Here is a 16,262-nt window from a genome sequence, read left to right on the forward strand (position 1 = left end):
CAGCCCCTTCTTGTTGCCAGCTCTGAAGTTCTGCTTCTGTCACCCGAGAGTCCTCCTCTGTGTCTGTGGTGACTTCTGGATGTACCCTGTCTACTAAGTGACCCCAAAAATTTCACCAGAGGTTTCCTAAACCTGATTAAAAAAAAAAAAAAAAAAAAAAAACGAAAAAAAAAAAACAAAAAAAAAACACTTCCTTAGAGGGACCCTCCTTAGCCCAAGTCTTTAGACTGCCATTGTGCTGCAGACACAAGTCACATGGGCCCCGTGTGACCTTCTGTCTCTGGGCCTCCCTCCTGGCCACAACTCCTTTCCTAGGCTTGCTCACCAAGCTAGTTCCCAAGCTCCTTGGCCCCAGGGAAGTGTGTACTTCACCAGCAACCTCTGAACTAAAGCTGAGCCTACAAAGGGGTCATGCTCCGGGTTTGTGTCATGGCGCCTGAGCCAGTGGAGTCTAACTGAGCACACATCCCTCCTCCCCTTCCCAGGTGTGATTGAGAAGAGAGACTCTGAGCCCCTGCTGAGCGTCTTAAAAATGGTAGGAGGTTGGCCTGTGGCCATGGATAAGTGGAACGAGACCATGGGTGAGTATCGTCCAGTTTGCAGACTTCAGGGAGAGGTTTACTCAACCCCAAAGCTGCCCACAAGCTAACCACCTGCTCTTGGGAAGCCCCGAGGGCTCGTTCCTTCCAGAGCCAATTTAGGATCCCAAAAGCTGGCTTAGGCTCCACATTGGGGGAAGTCGGTGACAGCTGGTTCCCTGAACCTCTGTTCTAGACCCAGTCTTCATATCCCTCTGCTCATCCCTTAGACAGCATCACACACACACACACACACACACACACACACACACACACACACACACACACACACGATTGTCTCAGAACCTATCTCCCTACGGAATACTTGGAGAATAGTCCCTCAGTCCCCAAAGGCCCACAGTGAGTTTCCTACCTAAGCCAGACAGGGCTCCCTACACCTCCAGAATGCTCTGTGCTTAGGAGGCAGTTAGTTCCCTGTCTGGAGATGGGCTAGCTGGTCTCCATCATGGGTGCTAACTCCTCAGGCTTCAAGTGGGAACTGGAGCGACAGTTGGCTGTGTTGAACTCACAGTTCAACAGACGGGTCCTCATCGACCTCTTCATCTGGAATGACGACCAGAACTCCAGCCGGCACGTCATCTACGTATGCAATGCCCTCGGGGAGAGGGGGTTGTGGAACAGGGTCAGCAGGCTCCCCGGTGCCTGACTCTGGACTTTGGCAGCAAAGCAGGGAGATAGACCAGGACGATGGCTGGGGAAGACCTGTGAGCTCAGTGCATGTTTTCTCTGCCACGGCTATGATGTGAATTGTGCTGAGCAGAGAGGCTGGCCTTGTGCTTAGCCTGTTTCTTGCCCATTGTGAGGGTTTTGGCACCTGGGCAGGAAGCCTGCAGGAGCCATAGCTGGAAGGTCAGAGAAGCATACTTTAGGTACGATGTGAGTTCTTCCCATGGGGGACCTGTGTCCCATCCATCCCCTCTCTGGCCTCCTTGCAAGTCCCAACCTGCAACCCCCTCTCTATGTCAGGGAGAGGTTTGGGGTTGGAAGCATCTGACTTCCACAGGGAGCCGGTGTTCTACCAGGCACAGTCCTGGGGGAGGGGACCAGTGCCCACCTCAGCCAGGCTACGGGGATCCCCACTCTGCCAGGAGTCACGCCCTCTGTGTGTTTCCAGATAGACCAGCCCACCTTGGGCATGCCATCCCGGGAGTACTATTTCCAGGAGGACAACAACCACAAGGTAAGCAGGGAGCCTTGAGGGCTCATGTCAGATACCGTTGTGTGCATGTCACAGGCCTTGGGCCCACCTGGGACTCAGCACTACCGTTTATCCACTAGCCTTGCTTCCCAAATCAGCCTGTATAAGCACTTATGGGAATGTGGCCAGGTACTAAGTGCTGGGGACAAAAACATGGACACTCAATTTCTACACTTATGTCAGTCCTGAGGTGGGTGAGTTCATCCAGGCAGGCAATCCATTATTTTAAAGGTTGAGCCAGGCGTGGTGGCGCACGGCTTTAATCCCAGCACTTGGGAGGCAGAGGCAGGCAGATTTCTGAGTTCGAGGCCAGCCTGGTCTACAGTGAGTTCCAGGACAGCCAGGGCTACACAGAGAAACCTTGTCTCGAAAAACCAAAAAAAAAAAAAAAAAAAAAAAAAAAAAAAGATTGATTGATTGATGTGCATACACTATAGCTGTCTTCAGACACACCAGAAGAGGGCATCAGATCCCATTACAGATGGTTGTGAGCCACCATGTGATTGCTGGGAATTAAACTCAGAACCTCTGAAAGAGCAGTCAGTATTTCTAACCACTGATCCATCTCTCCAGCCCCAGGCAATCCATTTAACTTGACCCTCCCTTGCAGAATGATGTCCAGTGTCTGGGAGGCCCAGAACTCAGCCTAGGGTGGGCAGAGGCCCCGAGACTGCTAGGTAGAGTCGGCTCCTGCATTTGTGAAGAGAAGCCAACTATTAAGTAGCCCAGGGTGGGAGGGAGAGCTGGGATGGGCAGAAAGAAGACAGGGACAGCAAGGACACCCAGGAACAGGATGGGAAGGGGCAGGAGGCAGGAGTAACCCACGCTGCAGGGCTGGAAGGGCTCATGGGTGTCAAGCTGCCGGGATCTGACAGATGGTTGGGACCAGGAGGAAGGACCATGTGGTCAAAGATGGGGGCTGGAAGAAGGTCGCAGGATACAGACAATTGGGATCTGGAATATCCCAAAAGCTTGAGTGTGTGGCCAGCAATCTGGCAGGTGGCAGAGCTAAGCACTAGTGGAGGGGGTAGTCTCCAGCCTCAGCTAGAGCGAGGGCAGCCCCTTCAAGAATGGGCATGAAGGCAGAAAGATGTCAGGTGGATAGACAAACATCCTGAAGAAGCAATACCCCACCACTCCATGGTCGAATCATGGCCAGGGCAGCCTCAGCCAGGCACCGACAGCTGAGAACACACTGAGCTCCTGAGGAGGCCAATCTGGCACTGTGTGTCTCTGAAAAACCGTCCTCACCCACAGAGGCATGGGCATGGTGAAAAGGAACAGGGGCTGGCTGGCTGGCCCAAACCACAGAACACAAAGGCTGTCGGGCAGGCTTGTCCCTGGAGGGGGATCAGGGTGGCAGTGACAGCTGGGTGTGCTGTGGACAGTCCCCACATGTTCCCTTCTGTGCTATCTGTGCTGGAGCCTGTTGAGGAGGCTAGAAAGGCAAACTTCCAGGGGCCACTCCATGTCACACCCCGCCCCTTCCCCACCCCACAGAGTATTCCATGATGGCCCAGGTGGCCAAAGCCACCTAGGTCCATCCATCCATCCTTTGGCCCAGGTACGGAAAGCCTACCTGGAGTTCATGACGTCAGTGGCCACTATGCTTAGGAAAGACCAGAACCTGTCCAAGGAGAGCACCATGGTGCGGGAGGAGATGGCGGAGGTGCTGGAACTGGAGACGCATCTGGCCAACGTGAGGCAGGGCTGTGCTGGGAGGCTAGGGCTAGGTGCTGAGTACCACACTGTGTGACCCTTGGTCCCCACACAGGCCACAGTCCCCCAGGAGAAAAGGCATGATGTCACTGCCCTGTACCACCGAATGGACCTGATGGAGCTACAGGAAAGGTTTGGTCTGAAGGTGAGACCCAGGTACCCACCCACTGACCCAGCCCCAACCCATCTGGGTACTCATTTCCCAGATAGCTACTCCTGGCTCTAACATGGCTGGCACTCGGGAAGAAAGTACCTTTAAATGAGCACAGTGGAAAAATCCCAGCAGAACAGCCATTGTTGCTCTGGAACAGGCTTCCTCCCTAGGGTGAGATACAGCTGCTCTAAAGGGCCATGTCAGAGAGAGGACAGGGCTGGGACAGGGCCCGGGTCAGAAGTAAGTGATTGGGCCTTCAGCCCCTCCCTACTGACCGGAGCATCTAAATAAACATTTGGATCTATATTTCTCTGTCCAAGGACAGAACAGGAAAAGCCTAAGAGAGCCCGGGACCCAGCTCATTACATCCAGTGTTTCACATCTCATGTCCCTGGATTTGAAGGTCGTTGCTATAGACAATGCTCAGGAATTAAGAACTTGCACTTTCAGAGGACCAGCGTTCAGTATCCAGTACCCACATCAGGCAGCTAATGACCACCTGCAACTCCAGCTCCAGGAATCCAATGTTCTCTTCTTATTTCCATGGGCACCCACAGACACCCACAGATATGCAAGCACACCACACACACATAGGAAAAATTAAAATAAATCTTCAATTAAGCAATAACCTCAAGCCAGGCATGGTGGCACAGGCCTTTAATCCCAGCACTTGGGATGGAGAGGCAGGTGGATCTCTGAGTTCCAGGACAGCCAGGGCTACACAGAGAAGTCCTGACTCAAACAAACAAACAAAACACACACACACACACACACACACACACACACACACACACACACACAGTAAGCTCCCCAAGAGCATTCTCAAGAGCAGTTCTAGGCCAGCCTGACTAGAGTCCATGTGTCAACACATTTTTTTCCAAAGTAGTTAAAGTTACGCCATTAAAAGCTCAGCACTGTGGAGTATTTATTAAGAGTAAATATGACCATAGGAATGGGAGAGCTTAGTAATGGAGCTCTGCCCTAGCCTGTATGATGTCCTGTGTTCAGTTCTCAGCATGAATACTAAAAAAATGTTTAAACATAAATATCCCACTTATGTAGTATATAAGACTATCATATTTCCTACTTTGTAAGTCACTCTCAGCATTTTTCCCCAACTACACTTAATTTTTCAAATATTCTACATAGACTCTTCTGTTTTGTTTTGTTTTGTTTTTCAAGACAGGGTTTCTCTGTATAGCCCTGGCTGTCCTGGAACTCACTCTGTAGACCAGGCTGGCCTTGAACTCAGAAATCTGCCTGCCTCTGCCTCTGCCTCCCAAGAGCTGGGATTAAAGGTGTGCGCCACCACCACCCTGCCTACATAGACTCTTGACTGTTTCATAGCCCACAGGCTCTAGAGAAATGTCACCTTTGGTCCTGATTCCTATTGACAGTCCTTTCTCCCCTGACCTGTTTCCCAAAAGTTCTTCAGCTGGAAGTGAGTTTCCTAGATGTATGGGCCACCAGCCCCTCTCTCCCTCCCCACCTCTCTACAGGGGTTTAACTGGACTCTCTTCATACAAAATGTGCTGTCTTCTGTGGAAGTCGAGCTGTTCCCAGATGAGGAGGTGGTGGTCTACGGCATCCCCTACCTGGAGAATCTGGAGGATATCATTGATAGCTACTCAGCACGGTGAGCCCAAGGGTAGTTTCCACAGGGCCTCAGCATCTTTGTCCCTGGCCCACAACACACACACACGCACACGCACATGCACACACACACGCACACACACAGTTTCTACTACTTCCTGGAGAAGATCCCATCCAGCACTTTTCCTCCAGTGTGAGGAACACAGAGGTTCAATTTTGGTGTCCACAGCACCTCATGTCAAGCATGAGGGATAAGTAGGTTAATTCTTGGAGAATCTAGAACCATGCAGGGTGTGGAACCTGCTGGCTAACCCATGTCCCCTGTCTCATTTAACCTCTGCTACCTCTAGGACCATGCAGAACTACCTGGTATGGCGCCTGGTGCTAGATCGCATTGGCAGCCTGAGCCAGAGATTCAAAGAGGCACGTGTGGACTACCGCAAGGTGAGCGCATCCTGGAGATGAAGCTCCTGCCCAGGCAAGGGTTCCAGGGTCCATTTCAGCCTGTAAAGCTGAGGGCCATGCACTGTCTGTCATCCTTGGGTCTGAGACTGGAACCTGGTAGACAAGGGCCCCTGCTCTACTAGGGCAGTCAACGGCCAGCAGCCGACAAAACCAAATGTGGCCAGAGGAGGGACCAGGACATCTAAGGAGTTGCTCTATAGAAGTCGTGAGATTAGGACAAAGAGGTCCAGGGGTAAACAGCCAGTAGAGACACTAGAAAAGGCAAGTGGCTAGACAAGAGAAACAGCCACAAGGCCTCCATATGAGCAGGACACTCCACTTCAAGGATACAGAGTTCTCAATGGCCTGGCTTGGGCTCAGGGACCAAGTCTGAACGGGGAGGAAGGCAATCCTACAGCCACTACAGCCAGGGGAACCAGGATCTAGAGAGCTGGTAGCCAAAGCCGTACACATTTCCATGCTTTTGCTCCAGGGTCAGTGCTAGCCCTGAGCTTTGGGAAAAGTCCAGGCAGACCACAGCACCCAGAGGATGAGAGCAGAGTCTGAGTGGGAAAGACAAGTCCCTTCAAAATAGCACAATGACCTTCTCATGTCCAGGGGCAGCATCTGGTGTCCCCCTCTGGGTACCCTGAAGCCCATGGTGGGAGAGACCTGCCTGCCTCACAAGCTCAGGGCCCCAAACCTGACCTGGGAAAGTTAGCCTTGGCACACGGGAAACAGTGAGTGGGTGAGCAAGCCAGTGAATAAAGAAACACACCAGGCGCTGTACGGCACAACCGTGGAGGAGGTACGCTGGCGAGAGTGTGTCAGCTATGTCAACAGTAACATGGAGAGCGCTGTGGGCTCCCTCTACATCAAGCGGGCCTTCTCTAAGGACAGCAAGAGTACGGTGCGTATCCTTGACTCCAAACGGGCACCGCCCGTGGTACCTGAGGCTTACCGTGGGTCAGCCGCCTGGCAAGGATACCAGTCCCCGTCATCAGCGCCCCACCCGGTGACTCCATCTCCACTCTACTTGAGCACAGCAACTCAACCCCTATTTTCTCCCTGAAGTCGGTGGCTCCTAATGGAATATGCATTAATGCCAGTGCCCACAAAAAAACAGAGGAAGACCCAGAGAAAGAAACCCCACCCCAGGTGTTTCTGACCCTGGGCTCCAGCCCTGGACCCTATTAGGCTCCCCAGGAAGGCACAGGCTGTATGGGTTCTGAGCCAAGTATAAGCAAGCTTCCAAAAAGCCAGTGAGGCTACAACCCTGTGCCAGAACAGTGGCCCACATTAATGTCACTCTTCCAGGAGGTCAGGGCCAGGGTGGCACTGGCCTCCTCCTAAAAGGTATCCTAGACCAAGCCTGGATCACGAATCGTGCCCTCTAGGACATGGGCATGCGCATTTCCCCAGGTCAGAGAGCTGATTGAGAAGGTAAGGTCCGTGTTTGTGGATAACCTGGATGAGCTGAACTGGATGGACGAGGAATCCAAGAAGAAGGCCCAGGAAAAGGTGGGCAAGCCACAACCAGTGTGATATCCCCAGGGGAGTTCCTGCGGTCAGGACCCCCTGCTGGAGGTCCAGCCCTAGTGGGAGGGAAGCTGGAATGGGTCCCACATCTGGGTAATCCCCAGGGAGCAGAAGGAGGCTCTGCGGTCTGAGGCTAGAACCTAGCCAAGTTCCTCTGGGGCCAGTGACAAGGCAGTCACTCCCGAGCCTAGAGAACTACTTACATAGAGAACCACTTACATGCCTGGTTCTGCGAGCTGGTGGAGGGAACTTGTCTGTTACTCCCTTGCTGACATAGCAGGGAGCAGAACCAGCAGTGGGGCTGGGGGAATCGCCCATGGCAGATGACTCTAGCAGCCCTTCCTCCACTCAGGCCATGAATATCCGGGAACAGATTGGCTACCCTGACTACATTTTGGAAGATAACAATAAACACCTGGATGAGGAGTACTCCAGTGTGCGTACCTTCAGTGCTCGGCCTGCCCGCCCCCCAGTCCCCTGTTCTGAGTCAACCTCCCCCACCCCACCCCGGAGAGGGGGGGCACTCCATGTAAAGCATTCTTCTGCTCTCCTAATTCATTCAGCCACACCCCTACACCCTGGAGTGACTCTAACCTCACCCTGTTCACAGATGGGGAAACTGAGGCCCAGAGAAACCGAGTTTTCTGACAGTCACATAAATGCTTGGAGTTGGGGTACCCTCCCCATGTACCTCTTCCAGGAGTCAGCCCAGCTGACCTTTGTGTCTTGAGACCCTTCCCCAACCCTTAGCCCCTCCTGTCATACTCTGGAGGACCCAGGCTGAGTGCCAGCCACACGAAGCTCTTTTCTTCTCATAGTTGACTTTCTATGAGGACCTGTATTTTGAGAACGGGCTTCAGAACCTCAAGAACAATGCCCAGAGGAGCCTCAAGAAGCTTCGGGAAAAGGTGGACCAGAATCTGTGAGTAGGATGGCTACATGGGCTAGCCTGGCACACAGGACTTACCTACTAGGGTGGCTACACGAGTCTGTCCTGATGCCAGCCAAAGAGGACACTAGACCTAAGTCCTCCTCCTCCCCAGCATCCTCTGCTTTGGGGGCCTCAGAGAGGAACCAGACCTTGGGGTTGGCTTAGGATGCTGCAGTAGTAGCTGGCCACTCTGCCACAGAGCTCTTAAGGGCAGGATCTGGTCAGCCAGGGCACAGGGACCATAGAGAGCATCCTGGCAGATGTGGACTCCAAGTGACCGGTGTATTTACCACAGCTGGATCATCGGGGCTGCAGTGGTCAATGCATTCTACTCCCCAAACAGAAACCAGATCGGTAAGTCCACCTTGCCTCTCCAGTACAGCCCCTCACCCTTGTCCAGGAAACTGTCTATTCTCAGAAGGGGAATGGGTTCCAGGTGATGTCAGTCACCTATGGTCCACCTCAAGGGTCGTAGGTCGGGAGGGACACAAAGGAAACAGAAGGGAGCACTTTTCAGAAGGCAGCAGTAGTCAGTAAGAAATTGGGCATGGGTCCTCATCCAACACTCCTGCTTTGGTGTCTGAGTGTTTCCTTATCTGTACATTGGGCAGGAGTCCTAGCTTCAGATGACAGGGCCCAGTGGAGGCACTCACCTGAGCTTGGCACACACAGGTGCCCACTCACTGATCATCTTTGTCACCCTGGGGGGGACAGTCTTTCCAGCAGGGATTCTCCAGCCGCCCTTCTTCAGCAAGGACCAACCACAGTCCTTGAATTTTGGGGGCATCGGGATGGTGATCGGGCATGAGATCACACACGGCTTTGATGATAATGGTAAAGCAGCATTCAGGAGTGCCCCAACACACTGAGCAGGCTAGGGTCATCCATTTAGTTTCTTAACGGGTTAGTTGGACAGAGGCCTCGCCTAGTCTCCATTCCTGAAGGAGCTGCCCCATTGACTCTTAGGGCCTGACACCATCAATGATGTCTTAGCTTTTTCTCCCACGTGGTTTAGCCAGGGGGATCATATGAGGGTAGCCATGTGCTCCTCCATGTGGGGTTGGATCAGCTGAATTTGGGACTCCTGGCCCTAATTTCAGGGGCAAGGATGGGGTGGCATGGAAGCTCTCCTAAGCAGCCCCCAAACATGGTGCTATGTGCTTGGAACCCCTGAACTCTAGCTGCCAGAGAAAGATCATAAACATCCGAGCACTGAGCTGGCCTTGCTAGAGGGTGCAGTGGGGCGGTAAAACAGGGCCTTGGGGACAGTATGCATGTCCCCAAGTGTGCAGGTCCTCTGCTCCTGCGCAGGTCGGAACTTTGACAAGAACGGCAACATGCTGGACTGGTGGAGTAACTTCTCGGCCCGGCACTTCCAACAGCAGTCGCAATGCATGATCTATCAGTACGGCAACTTCTCTTGGGAACTAGCAGACAACCAGAATGTAAGCATGTCACCAGCATTGTGGTGGCTCTGCAACTGTACCCAGCCCTGGCCCCATGGGACGAGAGGGGGCCAGGGCCAGCTAGCTTCCATCCTTTTATGCAGGTGAACGGATTCAGCACCCTCGGGGAGAACATTGCCGACAATGGAGGTGTGCGACAGGCATACAAGGTGGGCCCTAGCAGGGCCCTTGGAGACACTGGTATTGTCCTAACAAAGCAGGGCCATGCCCAAACTGGGGCTGTGTCCTAAAACCCCTCCAGTTGAATTGTGGAGGAAGCTGTATCCCATAGCCGTATACCTGGAGTCTTGCACATTTCCCACACTTGAGCTGGTACAGGAACCATTTTTGTCTCCTAGCGAGTATACGCAACAGAGATGACATAACCATGGGTGTCAACAGCCCACATGGACAGCCTCAGGATAGAGAGCACCGGGTACCAGGACCCATGTAGGTAGAGTCCGGGTGGTAGCTCTCTGGCCGAGGGTCTCACAGAGCCCTGTTGAATAGACCTTTGGAGGACTGCAGCTGCCTTATGCACATCAGCTGCCTTATGCACATCAGCCCTAAGCTTGGGAGGCAGGGCATCCACCTGGGCAGGTCCTGGATTATTCTGCATGTGGCTCTCTGGAAGCCTGGCTGGACCCAGACCCACTTTGGTGCTCGCAGGCTTACCTACGGTGGCTGGCTGATGGTGGCAAAGATCAGCGACTGCCGGGACTGAACCTGACCTATGCCCAGCTTTTCTTCATCAACTATGCCCAGGTAATCCCTAGGAGGGACCTAGTCCTTGGTCTCCTCTCTCATGGCTTTGGAGAGTTCTCTCTAGAGTACTTCCAAGGTCACCATGAGCTTGCCACACCCCAAAAACACCGGCTGGGGGGAAGGCAGCAGATGTGGAGGGAGGGAAGGGACCTGTTGGCCTCCATATCCTCATCTTACGAACAGCTGTTTAGGGAGATAGGAACTCCCTAGTGCAAGGGGTGCTGCTCTGGCCCTCAGGCCAGTAACCAGACCACCCATGCATCTCCAGGTGTGGTGTGGGTCCTACAGGCCAGAGTTCGCCGTCCAGTCCATCAAGACGGATGTCCACAGTCCTCTTAAGTACAGGCAAGTGCAGTCCCCAAGCTAGCATGCTTACACCGCCTCGGTCCTGGGCTCCTCCCAACATCTCAGACCTTCTTGCTGGTCTACAGGGTGCTGGGCTCACTACAGAACCTGCCAGGCTTCTCTGAGGCATTCCACTGCCCACGAGGCAGCCCCATGCACCCCATGAAGCGATGTCGCATCTGGTAGCCAAGGTTGATCTATGCTGCAGCCCATGCCTCGCCACCCAGAGGCTTCTTGAATGGTGTAGCTGGCAGAGATGTGCAGGTCTTTGCCTGAAGGCCACTGGAGCCACCAGCCAGCCCTCCGCGCCCAGCCTAGAGTGTAGCCACCCGCCCACACACACCCGGGATGAGTGGTGCCGGTCCTGCGCCCCCTCAGGCCAGTGAGGGTCAGCAGCCCGGTAAGAGCAGTCAGCTGCCTTCCACCCTCTCCATAGTGTGTGGCTAAACGTTCTCGAGCTTCAGACTTGAGCTAAGTAAACGCTTCAAAGACGACTTTGTTTTGTATATGTTGGAGTCCGGGGAGTGGGGGTGGAAGGCCTGGGTAAGCTGTGGCCAGGGGGAGAATTACAGCTGCTGAGAGAAAGGGTTCAAGACCAGCCTCTGAGAATCCTGGTGCTGTGGGAACCATGAGGAGACCAGGATACCCCTGAAGGCCACAACCACAATTCAGTGGATTGGGCTTACAGGGCTGGACCAGATCTACATTCTGGTGACTCACGTCAGTACCTGGCAGGGACACCCAGAGACCTGGGGAGCAAGGGGTGGAATCTGGAAGCCAGAGATGGTCTAGATTGTAAAGGGGACATCACCTGCTGTTTACAAAATGTCACTGGATAGAGGGAGGACATCAAGGTGGACATTGTAGTCACCCTGGCTTGGATTTAGAAAGTGCTAATCTGGCCATCAGGGCCCCACCTCGAGGGAAGATCCCTTGACAAGGGGAGCCCTGAAATGGTGGGGTGTCTGGAGTTCTGCTTGGACCTTAGGACCCTGGGGACACAGACATGCTTATCCTGACCCAGGCTTCTCCCAGGACATACCAGCCATTCAGATCAGGGAAGGATTCCTCGGTCTTCATCTGTCATCTCTTCCCTGAACCCCATTAGCCTTCAGTCTTCCACCATAGACACAAGCAGACACCCGCCTTCCCAGTCCCCACAACTGGGCTCCATTTGGGGGCTGGGGCCAAAGTCCTACTGAAGAACTCTCCCCTCCATATCCTCAGCCTGACTCTCTGTCCCAAACAAAGTGAGCTACAGCGTTAGGTCACCTTGGAAGGAAATGACATGGTTGTCCCCAGGGTCCCATAACCAAGGCCTGAAGTCTGTCCTCTAGGAAGATGACACTTTGACACCCCTCCTGCCTGTAGGGAACAACAGTGCTGTGGGGAAGGATGTGGGTGCACTGTGGAAGCAGTGAGACGCTCACTGCCCAGGACCTGCACTTTAATGGCTCATTGCTGTTGAAAGATGAACAAGGTCCAACGTCTTGGCTCAGTGGCTCCACAGGGATTCTTTGTGTTCCAAACACATCCAAGGTTACAGATGCCTCCAGGTCCTCAGGCTGTGCGTGTCACCTCCCACACACCTCTTCATCACACTGTGGAGACCGCAGGGGCCGTCAGCCTGGTCGCACTCCTCAGAGGCTAGTGGCGCCCACCACCCAAATCGTGAAGGAGGCACGCTGGACATGGGAAGCAGCCTAACCCACACGTTACTCTCTTCCACGGGAGAATGGGAGGCAGGACATACTAAGGCCTGACAGACACATCTAGGTAACAGCCCACCTTTTCTCACACAGTGGGGCCCTGCTTTGCCTGCCCACTGGCCTCTCTACTGCTCACCCTATCCCCCTCTCTGCAAGCAGAATCATAGAGACTCATCTACCTCCCAAGGCTGCCAACGTGGAGAAAATTACGTAAATCCTAAGAGGCTATAGCTCAGCGCCTGGCTACGCCAAGCACTGTCCCAAAGCGAGTGATATATACTTAAGGGTTGGTAACAAGCAGTGTTCCCCAAGGCCTCTGCTCACCTGGGGTGGCTTGCTGGAGCAAACCTCTGCAGAGATACCCAAGGCCTGCAGGATGTTCTCCTGGGGAACATAGTCACCCGGGGACTTCTGGATGAAGTGCAACAGTACCTTGTCGCCACCTGTGATCACAGGCAGGGAGTCAGTTGTGTGCATCTTGCATCTCTGTGCCGGGAAGTGAGAGTAATCCACTGACCAAGCCAAGCAGCCCAATCCCTCACCCAGGTACCCAAGACCAGAGAGGGAGCATAAGGACATGACATGAGCCACCAAGATGAGCAAGATGGGGCTCTCTATCTTGCCCTGACCCACCCTTGCTGACCACCAGCAGCCCTCCACTTTGCAGCAGGTCACCAGACAGGTTCCCCTGGATACCAACAGCTTTAGCCTGCAAAGACAGGAACGGGACTCAGGTCAGTCTCGGAGGGAATGCCACAGGGATTTCCACCAATGCTCTCAAACCACAAACCTTGGAGGCTACATCACGAACAGGTTTTCCCAGGGCAGCTGGTAGGATGCTCAAGCTGTTGTACCTACAAAGACATAGGGTCCCTAGTCCAGATTCTGGTGGAGCACAAGTATCCACACCTGTTCCCAGTGTCCTGCCCCACCCACTTATCTAACCCAGGGCTCAGGCAGATCAGCAACCAGTCTAACCAGGATCTACACAAGCCCTGAGAGACCCCAGGCTGAATACAGTTAGCCTTGGGGGCCCTGAAGAGAGATGGTATGGAGTGTGAGGAAATGAGCTCCAAGCTGGGTGTGCCCAGGGATCTCGCTTAGCTGGCACTGCCTATCATGACAGGCAGTCTGTGGCAACAGAGGACTGCAATGGGCCATGGCTAAGGCACTGGGCTCCAAGGTCCCTCCTGTTTATGAAATTGCAGACTTCTGAGGACAGGCCTGGCTTGGGACCAACACCCATTAGAAGACCCCATAGAAGGGCTGACTGAAGCACCAGTGTCAGTTTCCAGGAGACAAACTGGAAAGCAGAGCAAACGGCAGTAGCAAGAAGGCGCATAAGACAGCAGTAGCCACTCTGTCCTCCTGTCCCTGGCTAAACTCATGCCCCCAAACAGTAACACTTACCGCTTGAAGCCCAGCTCCTTATAGATTTGCTTGCTCTCATCAAGGTAGAGTTCTAGAAAGGAAAGCCACAGCTATGCGCCCCAGGCTTCCAACAGTCTGTCCCCTCCACTTACTGTATCCAGCTCCACCCACCCAAGCCAGGAGTAGCAAGGCAGGATTGAATGTCACCAGAGCTTAAACGGGAAGGGCAAGAGTCACTGGGACTTTGCCACTAGGTCTGGGCACCAGCCAGAGCACAGGCTAAAGGCTGGGCAGGGAAGAGCTGCATATGCTGACACATGAATATGTTCTTGTTGGGCCTAGAAAGGGAGAGGTCAGTCCAGGCTCTGAGTCCGGGAAGAGTCGCACCTCCTGAGAAGTAACCACCATCTAGAAACTCCTGCAGGCCCAGGGCCTCAGGCCCTACGCCCACTAGGCGCACATCGTGTTGGTCCAGGATGCTCCGGAGGTTGCTGAGGTCCTGGGCGATCCAGCGGCACACCATGCAGCCGAAGCGTCGCAGACCGGCCACCACACACGCTTTCTCCTGCCATAGGCTCCGCAGCTCCACAGCCTACAGAATGGATGGGTCAGGGGACATGGGCTCACCAACCCCCTATGCCCGGCAGCCTCACATGTCCCGCAGCGTGCTGCTCCAAGATTCGCAGCTGACTGGTCCTCCTGATGGTTCCTCTGTGGACCATGAGCTGTACCCACACCCAGTACGCGAACTCATAGGACCCCTCAGGACCTCCACTCCAACCCATGTGAGTTGCCAAGGCTCTGGGCCAGGTGCTAGGGGAGGCGTTCTCCGCCCTGCGCGAGCCAAATCTCACCTCCCCAGTCACTGCATGCTTCAAGACACACGCTCCTACGCGACCAAGGTCCACCACATTCATGGCCTCCTCCGTCCCTTTCTGCTCCGGGATCCCTTCTCCTGGCCCCGGGGAGGCTCACTCAGTCCTGCGCAGGCTCTTCAGCCAGCCTATGCCCCGCCCATAATCCCGCCCCAGTCCTGGAGGGCACCACCTCCAGGGAGTTCAGGTCACAGGACTATGCGCTTGTCTCGCCCCAGGCTCCGCCCCTGATATTAGTATACAGGCACACCCTCTCTCCAAAGAGGCAATCACTGAAGATCTCTTTGCCTCTGCCTGGGTTGCTTTATTTGCATATGTATAAGCCAATGGCGTAGCAGGTAAAGCTCAACCGACAAGCTGCAAGCGGTGCGCCTGCGCAGAATGCGTTTGTGTGGCTCTCTAGCATTTGCGTGGCTCTCCACTAGCATCAGGTGGTCCCTAGTAGTGCAGCAGGGTGGTAGAATTAGAGCTAAAAAGTTGAAGCGGGGAATCGAACTCACAAATCACTAAGGTGAGGAACAGTAGGGCAGCCGGCACTTACAATAGTGAAAGGACCATCCTTTCCAAGTCTAAGTTCCTGCTTTGCATTTTCGCGAAATCCTATTAACTTCCATCGTAAAGTACCATTTCCTGCTGTGTGGGTGTCAGTTTTTAAACTATGGGCTCTCGTGTACAACAATCCAAAGGAGATAAACAGAAGCTCGCAGTGGTGTGTCCCTAGGAAGAGTAGAGGGCTCAGGAATCCACGTGTTCTGTCCTTTCCTCACTAAGTAAGCCCTGTGATGCTTTCTAGGGCCATATTCAAGCATCTGACAGATGTAGAAGCTGGGAAAGGAAGAGAGCCACCACAAGATACCTAGCTGAGGCTGAACAGCCAAGCAGGAAGTTAGGAACCATACATAGCACTATGTCAAAAGGAGAAGCTAGAGAGATGGCTCAGTGGTTAAGAGCACTAGCTGCTCTTGCAGAAGGCCCACGGTTTGGTTCCCAGCATCCCTACAGCGACTCACAATCCTCTGCAACTCCAGCTTCAGGGCACCTGATGCTTCCTTATGGTCTCTTCAGGCACCAGACACTCACATTGGGCCCAAACCTATGCAAGCAAGAGTAGGCTGGGGAGGTGACTCGGTAAAATGACAGAGACCTGTAATCCCATGTCCTGGGTGACTCGGTAAAATGACAGAGACCTGTAATCCCATGTCCTGGGGAAGCAAAGGCATGAGAATCAGCAATAGACCTTGTCTCAAGAAATACAATTGAGAGGCACTGAGTAAAACACTCAACTGCTGAACTCCCCGGGCACACACAAGTGCACACAGGTGTGCAAACATACATTTTAAAAAAGGAAAGAAAAGAAAATTGCAGAGTCAGGAGGAGCTGGTCCTATAGAGCAACTAGTCCTGGAAGCACCACCAGAAGAAATCCAGAGATGGGGCTTCCTCTGCGTCCTGGTAAGTGTTGAGGGGTACAATGCGAGGGTCCCAGGAGCATGGGAAGATGCCTGCAGAAAGTGCTGCATGTTGAACAGGAAGAGCCAGCAGGCCTGAGGCTGCTCACTCACATATGCCTACACAG

The 16,262-nt window shown here is 53.8% G+C and overlaps 2 protein-coding genes across 7 annotated transcripts in view; one reads left to right on the top strand and one right to left on the bottom strand.

Annotated features, from left to right (window-relative positions):
• The window catches only part of Mmel1 (membrane metalloendopeptidase like 1), a 26,607-nt gene extending 15,380 nt beyond the window's left edge, over window positions 1-11,227 (top strand). For 2 of the 6 annotated variants that reach the window (XM_021160125.1, XM_021160129.2), the window contains 18 exons: window positions 486-581; window positions 1,064-1,182; window positions 1,714-1,779; window positions 3,362-3,496; window positions 3,572-3,661; window positions 5,170-5,306; window positions 5,614-5,707; window positions 6,489-6,617; window positions 7,130-7,228; window positions 7,599-7,682; window positions 8,065-8,168; window positions 8,473-8,531; window positions 8,892-9,011; window positions 9,489-9,622; window positions 9,727-9,792; window positions 10,292-10,387; window positions 10,656-10,732; window positions 10,819-11,227. In XM_021160125.1, coding sequence (XP_021015784.1) covers window positions 486-581; window positions 1,064-1,182; window positions 1,714-1,779; window positions 3,362-3,496; window positions 3,572-3,661; window positions 5,170-5,306; window positions 5,614-5,707; window positions 6,489-6,617; window positions 7,130-7,228; window positions 7,599-7,682; window positions 8,065-8,168; window positions 8,473-8,531; window positions 8,892-9,011; window positions 9,489-9,622; window positions 9,727-9,792; window positions 10,292-10,387; window positions 10,656-10,732; window positions 10,819-10,918 — 1,805 coding nt within the window. In that variant the 3' untranslated portion in view covers window positions 10,919-11,227. The remainder of the gene's footprint in view (window positions 1-485; window positions 582-1,063; window positions 1,183-1,713; window positions 1,780-3,361; window positions 3,497-3,571; window positions 3,662-5,169; window positions 5,307-5,613; window positions 5,708-6,488; window positions 6,618-7,129; window positions 7,229-7,598; window positions 7,683-8,064; window positions 8,169-8,472; window positions 8,532-8,891; window positions 9,012-9,488; window positions 9,623-9,726; window positions 9,793-10,291; window positions 10,388-10,655; window positions 10,733-10,818) is intronic. The other 4 variants (XM_021160126.2, XM_021160128.2, XM_021160131.2 and 1 more) reach the window with 4 other exon arrangements.
• Window positions 11,228-12,134: 907 nt separating this feature from the next.
• Window positions 12,135-14,831, bottom strand: Prxl2b (peroxiredoxin like 2B). Its single transcript, XM_021160132.2, has 7 exons — window positions 14,667-14,831; window positions 14,200-14,404; window positions 13,852-13,903; window positions 13,232-13,295; window positions 13,075-13,150; window positions 12,766-12,884; window positions 12,135-12,333 (listed from the first exon to the last, which is right to left on the bottom strand). Exons 1-7 carry the CDS (start codon window positions 14,727-14,729, stop codon window positions 12,307-12,309), a joined length of 606 nt encoding a protein of 201 aa, XP_021015791.1. The 5' UTR covers window positions 14,730-14,831; the 3' UTR covers window positions 12,135-12,306.
• Between the last annotated feature and the right edge of the window lie 1,431 nt (window positions 14,832-16,262).

The sequence above is a fragment of the Mus caroli genome, chromosome 4 (assembly GCF_900094665.2).
Source record: "Mus caroli chromosome 4, CAROLI_EIJ_v1.1, whole genome shotgun sequence".
Taxonomy (NCBI): domain Eukaryota; kingdom Metazoa; phylum Chordata; class Mammalia; order Rodentia; family Muridae; genus Mus; species Mus caroli.